The 10165-nt window shown below is 33.5% G+C and overlaps 1 protein-coding gene and 1 long non-coding RNA gene across 2 annotated transcripts; one reads left to right on the forward strand and one right to left on the reverse strand.

Moving 5' to 3' along the window:
* Positions 1-282: 282 nt before the first annotated feature.
* On the reverse strand, positions 283-809 carry LOC106317645. Its single transcript, XR_001265185.1, has 3 exons — positions 735-809; positions 560-650; positions 283-385 (listed from the first exon to the last, which is right to left on the reverse strand). It is a non-coding gene; the product is annotated as an uncharacterized LOC106317645 (long non-coding RNA).
* Positions 810-4383: 3574 nt separating this feature from the next.
* Positions 4384-7648, forward strand: LOC106313702 (sodium transporter HKT1-like). The gene is made up of 3 exons (XM_013751598.1): positions 4384-5472; positions 6903-7130; positions 7367-7648. The coding sequence occupies exons 1-3, from the start codon at positions 4385-4387 to the stop codon at positions 7578-7580; spliced, it is 1530 nt and encodes a 509-aa protein (XP_013607052.1). The 5' UTR covers position 4384; the 3' UTR covers positions 7581-7648.
* The last annotated feature ends 2517 nt before the right edge of the window (positions 7649-10165 follow it).

Consider the following 10165-nt stretch of genomic DNA (forward strand, 5'->3'; position numbering starts at 1 on the left):
TTCTCTCTCTCTCTCTCTCTCTCTCTCTCTCTCTCTCTCTCTCTTTCTTAATTTTAAAGAAGATGGAGGTGGTGGGGAAGAAGGTGGAGATGGTGGAGAAGAAGTTGGAAGTGGTGGGGTTGGAGAAAGAAGTGGAGATGGTGGGAGTGGTGGGTCATTACACTTTTGTTTTCTCTTCTCCTCTTCTTTCTTAATCAACTCTTCTTTTTCTTTGGTTAACTTAGGTAGCTTCTCTTATTCTTATTCTTCTTCTTCCTTTGTTGCTGGCTTCTTTCCTCTTTCTAGATACAAATTCCTTGACAAATGGTGGAGACTGATATGGCTTTACGGCCTTGTTAGATTTGCGGTCTGGATCTTCTGCTCGACGGGTTGAACAGCATTTACACTGTTTTCACTTTCGTATTCAGTTCTAACAGAAGCTATATAATATGAACAAAGTTGCTATGTGTTGTTCCAAAAAGAAAAAAAAATTCTATAATAATTAGAGGTGAGTATGTTATTATCATTGTTCTAAGCATACTTCCCAGGTTTAGTTAGTTGAAACATGAGATTAACTGACCTGTAAGAAGGCTCTCTATGGCGAGGATCGCAGCCTCCAAGAAGACAATTTGACTTCAATGGCGCTTGGATTTTTTTCAATGATTAGAAACCTAGCAAAAATCCCACTAATCACAATAAAAAAGGGCGAGAAGCACAATAAAAAGAGGTGATGTGGAACCGTGAGATAATCTTACCTCAGCGTGGCAAACCGGTTTGAACAGCTAATCACCGCTTGCTGAACAGCTAATCACCGTGAGATTATTCAGGTTTTCACGATTGCTAGCAAATGACCAGGGGTCTATGACAACAAATCACACGAATTTTCACTGTTTTTCCTGCCCTTAGTCTAACATCAACCTGTGGATAACAGAAACGTAGAGTAAATGTCTTAACCTATGAAACGAAAATTACTCATGAAGCTTTGTTTACGCCTTACTCTTGCTTGTTGGCCTTTAGGTCTTGGCTAAGATGAGGGACATAAATCTTTCTTCACACGGCAAGAAAGAGTATCAGGTGTAGGTGCTAATGGATGGAAGCTTGTTGACGCTTGAGGCAAAGATCCAAGTGGAGTTGACTCAAGTTCGTTGTGAAGATCATTGATCCTTTGTAAAAGTTCGTTGAGATAATAGATTGCATCTCCAAGTATTGATGATCGATCTATTTGCAAATGACATCCAAATCCACGAAAAATGCTAGAGTTTTTACCTAAGGCAAAATAAAAGCAACAAACATGACACAAAATCTTGTGAGAAGTAAATGATGGATACAAATCACTTAAGCAGATAAGAGAGACGTAATTACCTCTGTATTTTTTGTACTCTAGATCAACATAAGAGTCCATAAGCACAAAGAGAACACCAGAAACTCTTGAACACTTTCAAAAACCAAGAGACATCAATTAGCCAATCATATACTCTGGCTCAGATCTGTATTTTTCTTTTCTAATGACTAAATTAGAGAAATAGTCACAATGTTAAAGTATTCACACTTGCTCTACCAATAAAACTAACCACAAGCTTATGGTACTGGTTAGCAACAGATTGGTAGCTAACCAATCGTAATGCAAGAAACCTACAATTTAAGTTATGGAGCCGCCGCAAAAACAAAGCAAATTCAATCACAGAATACAAATAAAGTAAATTCAATCCTAGGAAACGTACAATTAGCTGGATCATAATCCACTGGACTTTGGTGTTTGCCATGGCTGCCCACGTTTAGAGATCTCTTTTAATCTTCTAGAAGACGGAGAGCCAGGGAGGAGGAGCATAGCTCGTGTCTCACCCGATACAAACCATAAAATAAGATTGGGCCATCTCTGGAATTTCAGTGCAGGAGCCCACCAGACGAACAACGTAAGTAGCCACAAATAGAAAGAATGCTGAAGCGTTGAATTCAGGTAATAAGAGGGGACACGTGTCATAATTTGGAGATATGAGTGAGAAAAAATGTAACTTTATAACAATAGATAGATAGATAGATAACTCATATTCCGTAGGCTATACTTTTAATCTAATTGTACACTATTCTGTCTTGACACCTCTAATAAATTTCCCGATGGCAGAAATTAAAGGACTTTATATTGAGGTCCCTACCACTAAATTCAATCAGATATATGCTCAAAATTTTAAAATATTAATTAAATAAAGGTCATGGGAAGCTCCTCCCATATATAAATATATATATGTCTTATTCCATTTATCAATAACCTTGGTAGTGGAAAAAACCCGTGGGGAAAACGAGTATATCTAGAAGGGATTTTAATCCCTATATATTAATTTTTCAGCTTTATAACATATTTTCGCAGTTACGTGTCATCACTAAAATACTTTTTTAGAATTTTTAGAAAAATAAATTGGTCCATATAAATATATATTATACTTTTTATTAAACTAACTATTAATTGATTAGTGCTGTACAAAAAAATATTCTCAATTATTTCTTAAATAATAGCTACATAATTACCTAATATGATTAACATATATATGATAATTAATGATTATGAATATTACATATTTGATAACAATTTTTTGTATCCTCTCTCTTTTTTTGTTTAATTTTATATTATTAAAATAAATTAAAAAATCACATTAAGCAAATAACAAAAAAAATTGATTTTTTTCTTATATGTTGTTTTGAATTTTTTAAAACGACTATAAATTATTAAAAAAGTAAAGTCCCATATTGAAAATTTTGCGATCAATAGCTTTTTCTTTTTGTTCAAGCAAAATAAAAATGATTATAAATCGTATGAATACGAAGTCTCGTTAATAAATATTCATATTATATATGTAAATTTCATAAATTTGCATTGAAAATTTATTGAATTATTAATATTTTGATTTTGAAAATTGTATTGATAAATTTCACATTAAATTTTTTGTGATTAACGGTTCAAAATTTTGTTACAGCAAATATACAAATGTTAATAAAACATATGAGTGGTATGTGTCAATAATAAATATTTATATTAAAATATACTATATATATCTATGTCAATATCACCAAAGTTTAATTATATACCATATAAAGTAAATAAAATAATTGTTTTGATTTATTTACCAAAATCATGATTATAAATAAGCAAAAAATATTGATTTTTATTTATGTGCTTACTCTAATGTATATACTTTATGTATACAAATTATTTTTTACATAAGTAATTTCTAATATTTTATTGGATCCTGACAATCATAGAAATACACTTCTTCAAATCGATGTAATTTTTAATATTGGAAGCACTATATATATATATATATATGTATATTATTTCATTCAGATAAAATAATTTAATCTTGATTTTTATTCCTAAAAATATTTAATGAAATATCATGACAAGATTCTAATAACTTTCTTTTGAGTTTGTTCGAAGAATGAGATATTTGATCATTCGTCTAATATTTGTTTCTCTCTAATATCATATCTATCTATTATAATTGTAAAAATGAAATATTTGAACTATTTATTATAAGTTTTCTGTGTTATTATTTAATAAATCAAATAATTTTTAGTTTATATGTACATAGTTTACATATACTAGAATGATAAAGTATTATATATATTTTTATTATTATACTCGTAAGTAACCAAGCCTCAAAAGCGTAGATTAATAAAATAAGTAATTTGTTTTTGTTGTTCTAGAATTAGATGATTTTTAGATCAAAATAGTGAATATATACTAGACATACATTTATATTCGAATGTGCACTTTTATTCTTGATATAATTTATTTGAACACTAACATGTAAATAGAGTTTGCGGCTAATTTTCTTCAAAAATTTGATTATTAGATATGTATATGGAGTGAAACTAATTTTTACAGATGTCAATCTTTTTAAATAGATACTTATGTAATTCATCGAATTCACAGAAGAAGTTAAAAAAAGAACTCATATCAGTAAAACACAAACGAGAACGAAAGTACAATTTAATAGAGGTATGAAATGAAATCACTTATGGAGATTCAATTGTAAACAAACCGAGAGTAGAAAACATAATACCCTTTCGTCATTTTACAATCGATGTTGCCTATCTAGTTTTGGTGATTTGTGTTAGCCGCAAAACTTAATTTTTTTTGTGCATATGAAGTCTTAAACATAATTAAAACGAGTTGTAATACATTAACTCTTCAACAACGATGATACATTTAAGTGAACAACATTTGTAATCGTTATTTTACAATCGATAAAATTATAGTGTTAAAATGTTTAAACTATTTAACGAACAAACATTAATATAAAAAATTCGTTCCTCGCATGAGTGCGGGTTATCATCTAGTTTCATGTTAGTCCTCATACATCCATGTGGCTGAGAATGTTTATGTGCGCGTAATATAAAGAGACAACAAATGGCCTCATTTAATTCGTACACCGAGCCAGGAAATAAAATGGAGAGAGTTGTAGCAAAATTAGCTAAATCTCGTTCCCTTTTCTTCATCTACTTCTTCTACTTCTTGTCCTTATCCTTCTTAGGGTTCTTGGCCCTCAGGATCTCGAAGCCAAGAACTACTTCACGTCCTCATGACTTGGATCTCTTCTTCATTTCTGTCTCCGCCATCACGGTCTCTTCCATGTCCACCGTCGACATGGAAGTCTTCTCCAACACCCAACTTATCATCATCACTATATTCATTTTACTCGGTGGAGAGATCTTCACTTCTTTCCTCCATCTCTACTTCTCTCACTGCGCAAACTTCGGCTTTCCTTATAACAAACTTAGACATCTTGTGTGTTCTTTAAGTTCGGACACTCCCATCGAGGATAGGCGTCGCGACCTTGAGAATGTTACAAATCATCTTAAGCGTCCTAGCCAGATCAATGAAAGGGCGTCTAAGTGTTTGTACTCGGTTGTTCTTGGTTATCATCTTGTAACAAACCTAGTTGGCTCCATGTTGCTTCTTGCGTACGTAAGCTTCAGCGTGAAAGATGTTCTTAGTTCCAAAGATATCTCACCTCTCACCTTCTCGGTCTTCACAACTGTCTCCACGTTTTCAAACTGCGGATTTGTCCCCACGAACGAGAACATGGTCATCTTCCGTAAGAACTCAGGTCTCCTCTTGCTCTTAATTCCTCAAGTATTCATGGGAAACACTTTGTTTCCGTGTTTCTTGGTATTCATCATATGGGGACTTGGGAAGATCACAAAGCGCGAAGAATTTGGTTATATTCTCAAGAATCACAAGAAGATGGGATACTCTCCTTTACTCTCCGTTCGTCTTTGTGTCCTTCTTTGTTTGACGGCGTTAGGACTCGTGCTGATACAATTTCTTCTCTTCTGTACCTTTGAGTGGAACTCTAAGTCTCTTGGAGGAATGAACTCCTACCAGAAGTTGGTTGCATCTTTGTTTCAAGTGGTGAACTCCAGACACACTGGAGAAACCATTGTCGATCTCTCCACACTTTCCCCAGCTATCTTGGTACTCTTCATTTTCATGATGTGAGTTAATTAATTTCTCTATCTCCCCTCATTTGTCTTTGCATTCGATCATACTAAAAGGCTCCGAATAATTCCGTCCTGTGGTATGGACTTGATGAGACATACCAGATAAGATAGTGCAAAAAGTACAATCTCTTTCTGGTACGTTTCATCTGCTTTCCATACACTATAATCAAATTATTTGGGGTATAATTTAACGGAATCACGTTTGTAGAAGTTGCATACGCCTACATGCATTCATATATACACATAAATGAGCACATTAATATTAAAAGTTCGAATTCATATTATACAATTTATAATATTGTAGACTATGAAATGAAATGTAACACAATTTATATGGATTGGATGGTACACATTTATATTTTGATACAGATTCAATGGTGTCAAGATATTGTTTTCCAATTAATCGTAAATAAATCAATCACATATACACTAAAGATATTAATTCACAAATTTTAATGGGGTCATATACACATGTTGTGTCTTCGTATGTCCTCCCATGTGTGAAGAAGAGGTACATGCGTTGTTGTTTAAGGCATGGTTACCACATGGAAGTTGGTCGAGTTTTCAATATCATGGATCTTATATTAGATATCTGACAGAGTTTGGAAAATCTTCAAATCGTATAACTAAAATTTATATAGTGGAAAATAACTTTTTCCTAACAATAAAAAGATACTTTTATTGGTAGACAAAAAATTGCACGAGTATTTGAGTGTAGCTTTGATTTATATCATTGCAACCAAAAACAAGGAAGCTAAAAAGGCTCTGAAATTGCCAATTTTCCAGAAAAGTTATCGTTTCAAATAGTCCTATAAATTATTATACAATACATATTTGTATCAGCGCCTAATTTTCTATAAGAAACTTATAAGAAGATGTCCCAGTTAAAACTTGGTTTACAAAAAAAATATTTCTTAATTTTAGGTTATTTTTTAGAAAAGCAAAAATATCTTAAACTCTTTGTAATATTATTTGAAAACATATATTTTCATTTGTTATGTCCGCGCTAATTTTTAGAGTACGTAAAAATAAATAACTAAAATAATTTAAATTCTTATACTAAAAATCACATGTTTAATTATAATTATACGTATATAACTTACAAAGTGACTTAAAACTTATCGTACAGAAATGAAACCAAAATATTAATCAGTCATATGATTTAATTAATTTGTAACATTTATATATATGTTTATGCAGAGGTGCACTGACCTAGTTTTTCTTTTGAATAACAGCTTTCAAATTAAAAACAAAGGAACATACAATGTATGGTTCAGTCAAAAGAAACATACAATGTATGGTTTAATAACCATAAAGTTTGAGAAATTGAGAGCTAACCTAGTTAATAAGTAAAAATCATATTGAAAAAAAACATATCTTCCTCCCTACATTGTGGTTGTTAAACCAAACATTGTGTTGACCAGGTATCTTCCTCCCTACACATTGTTCATGCCGTTCGCCAGAGAAAATGATAAAAAAGACGGAGAATATGATTCCAAGAACGAAAAGAAGGTAAAGAAGAATGGTGTCTATGTATCACAACTTGCCTTTCTGGTCATATGCGTCCTTCTCATCTCGATCACCGAAAGTAAAAAAATAAGACGAGATCCACTAAATTTCAGCATCCTTAACATCACTCTCGAAGTTATCAGGTATTATTTTTCTCGCTGTATGAAACATGCGGCATATGTTCAAAAAAAAATGTAGCATGTTGCATATTTTTACACGTGGATCCATACAAAGAAAAAATGGTTGATCTGTAAGTAATGAAATTTTAGTGTCCTTGTATTGTAAAATGGTTTCATATGTAATACTCATTAGGTTTAGGTTATTCAGTATAACTATACCAATTAATTAGTAAAACAACATATTTATTATTTTGTGGCAGTGCTTATGGAAACGTGGGATTCTCGACCGGTTACAGCTGTAAACGGCGCCTGGACGTTAGAGATGGTAGCTGCAAAGACGCAGGTTATGGGTTCGCGGGACGATGGAGTCCCGTTGGAAAAATCATATTAATAATAGTAATGTTTTATGGAAAATTTAAGCAGTTCACAGCCAAATCTGGGCGAACGTGGATACTTTATCCCTCCTCTTCCTAACATTTAAAGTAATAAAATAAAATATCTATCTCCCCCATCACGTTTTTTTTTTTAACAGCTCCCCATCATTTTTTCTTGCGTGATGTACATGAACTATAAGCATGTGTTATGCAAATTAAAGCCAAGGAGCAATCGTATAGACGTTTTCGAACAAGAATCAATCAATCAAGAACCGATTACTAATCGGAATAAGAACAACAAACTAGGGCCCCTCATTAATTTGGTCCAAAAAACAATAATACAAGAAAACAAAAAAAGGCAGCATCCAATGCTAATGCGTAACCTCACATCCATCTATGATCTATCAAATTATTCCAGTAAGGATGTCTAAAGATACGAATATATCTGTGTCCTCACTAGAAAAGAAAGAATCATGTGGCTTATGACCGTTTTGAATGCAATTCGACATTTGTCTATGATCAACTGGACGCTGAACTATCATTAAGCAATAAGTGATATATAAGTTACGTGTTTAGGTAAAATTTCATTTAGTGAGTCCAGCCACTATAGATAAATTTCATTTAAGAATCGTGTTGGATTTCTTCTAGATAGAAGAAACCAAATGTGTTTGGTTGGTGATAACCAAAATCGGAGTTGGGCCATCGATATTGGACCTTGAAAGTTAGTGAGACACTATATAAACTTTCTTTCAATGGTTGGATCTTCTGTTGTCTAGGTTGTAGTGAAGATGATCATCGTCACAGTTCTTCATCAGTACTGTCTTGAGTGTTTGGTAAATCTGACGGTGAATTTTTTTCTGATTGAGCTGAAACTTGGCAGAGGTGTTGTTGACTTGTTCATATTGGATTTATATAGTGGGATTAGTCTCCGATTGCCGGAATCCTTGTGAGCTGAGATCGTCTTGTGGCTGCCTGTTTTGAAATTTTGGTGTTGCTCTATTGTTGTTGTTGTTCTTGAGTTGGAGATTTCTTTTTGTAGTTAAAGTCTCTATTTTGTTCAGGGTGTTGAACATGGATGACGTGGTTCTACTTATACCCATTTATATAGTGCATTTTTGAGTGGACTACGGTCCGTTGGTTTTTCCTTCTCACATCGAGGAGGTTTTCCAACGTAAAAAGTGCTTGTCTCATTTAGTTTATGCTAATTGAATGTGTTGTCATCGTCCAAGTATTTTCCTCACAGGTTTACACAAGGTCATGAGAACGAAACATCTCCTCTATTACCCCCAACACTCATAACTCAGTCTCTCAAGGACCCCATCTAAAATTATTTTCTTTTTGATTTAATTTTAATGCGGAAATTAAGTTAATTACACTAATACCCTTAACCCTAATATACATATATCAATTGATTTAGTTTTTTTTATTCTTATCTTTCTTTTTTCTTTTCTTTCTCTTTTCTCTGCCACAACCGTTCCTTTTTTTCTCTCTTCTCTTCTTTCTATCTTCTCTATTTAGTTTAGAACTTTGGGTTTGATAACTTCGGATTATTGTTTTCTTGTGTGAATGATGGAAAATATGGGCAGGATAATAAGCTTAAATGATGCTAACCATCATCTATGGAAGGGCAAGATGGAGGATCTGCTCTTTGTTAAAGAATTTCATGTTCTAGTATTTCAGGAGAAGAAACATGATAATAAGACGGATGATGAATGGAAGTTGCTGCATTGCCAAGTGTGTGAGCTGATAAGGCAGTGGGTAGATGATAATGTTGCATCATACTGAGACTGAGATTGATGCTCGTTCTTTGTGGTTGAAGCTGGAGCAGTTGTATGCTAGGAAGACCGGAAACACAACAAGTTGATTCAGCTGAGGTATAAGAAGGGAACTCTGATGACGGATCATTTTAATTTGTTTTAGTGATTGCTCAACAAGTTGTCTGATATGTGCATCAAGTTTGATGATGAGATTAGTGGTATGTGGCTTCTTGGTACTTTACCGGATTCTTGAGAGGTTTTCAGGAAGTCTCTTTGGAACTCCGCATCAGAAGGTGTTATTTTGATGGATTCAGTGAAAAATAGTGTTCTTAAAGAGGAAGCAAGAAGGCAGTCGAATGCTAGCAGTTGGCATTCAAATCTCTTTGTTACTGAGCCAAGGGGGAGGAGCTCGAATAGAGATCCCAAGAGGGACAAGAACAGGAGGAAGAGCAAATCCAATAAATTTGCTAATATGCTTACTATTTATGTCACAAGAAATAGCACATGAAGAAGGATTGCTGGAAGTTGAAAAACAAGCAGTAAGAAAATCAAGAAGAAAAGGTAGATCAGGTGAGTGTCACCGAAGATCAGTTTCTCATTCTTCCTGAGGGTGATGCCATTAATGTTGCATGCCATGAAACCAATTGGATTGTTGATAGTGGAGTTACTACTCATGTTACATCATATCGGGATTTGTTTTCTACATATACTGGGGGTGATTATGGTTCTGTGAAGATACAGAATGATGGTTTGGCTCAGGTTGCTTGCATTGGTGACATTTGCTTGGAGACTAGTTTTGGGACTAGGTTGGTGCTTAAGGATGTTAAGCATATTCCTGATATTAGGATGAATTTGACATCGACGAGAAGACTTGATTATGAGGGTTTCTACAGTTTGCAAGGTTGTGGTAAATGGAAGCTCTCTTGTT

The sequence above is a fragment of the Brassica oleracea genome, chromosome C9, assembly GCF_000695525.1.
Source record: "Brassica oleracea var. oleracea cultivar TO1000 chromosome C9, BOL, whole genome shotgun sequence".
Classification (NCBI taxonomy): domain Eukaryota; kingdom Viridiplantae; phylum Streptophyta; class Magnoliopsida; order Brassicales; family Brassicaceae; genus Brassica; species Brassica oleracea.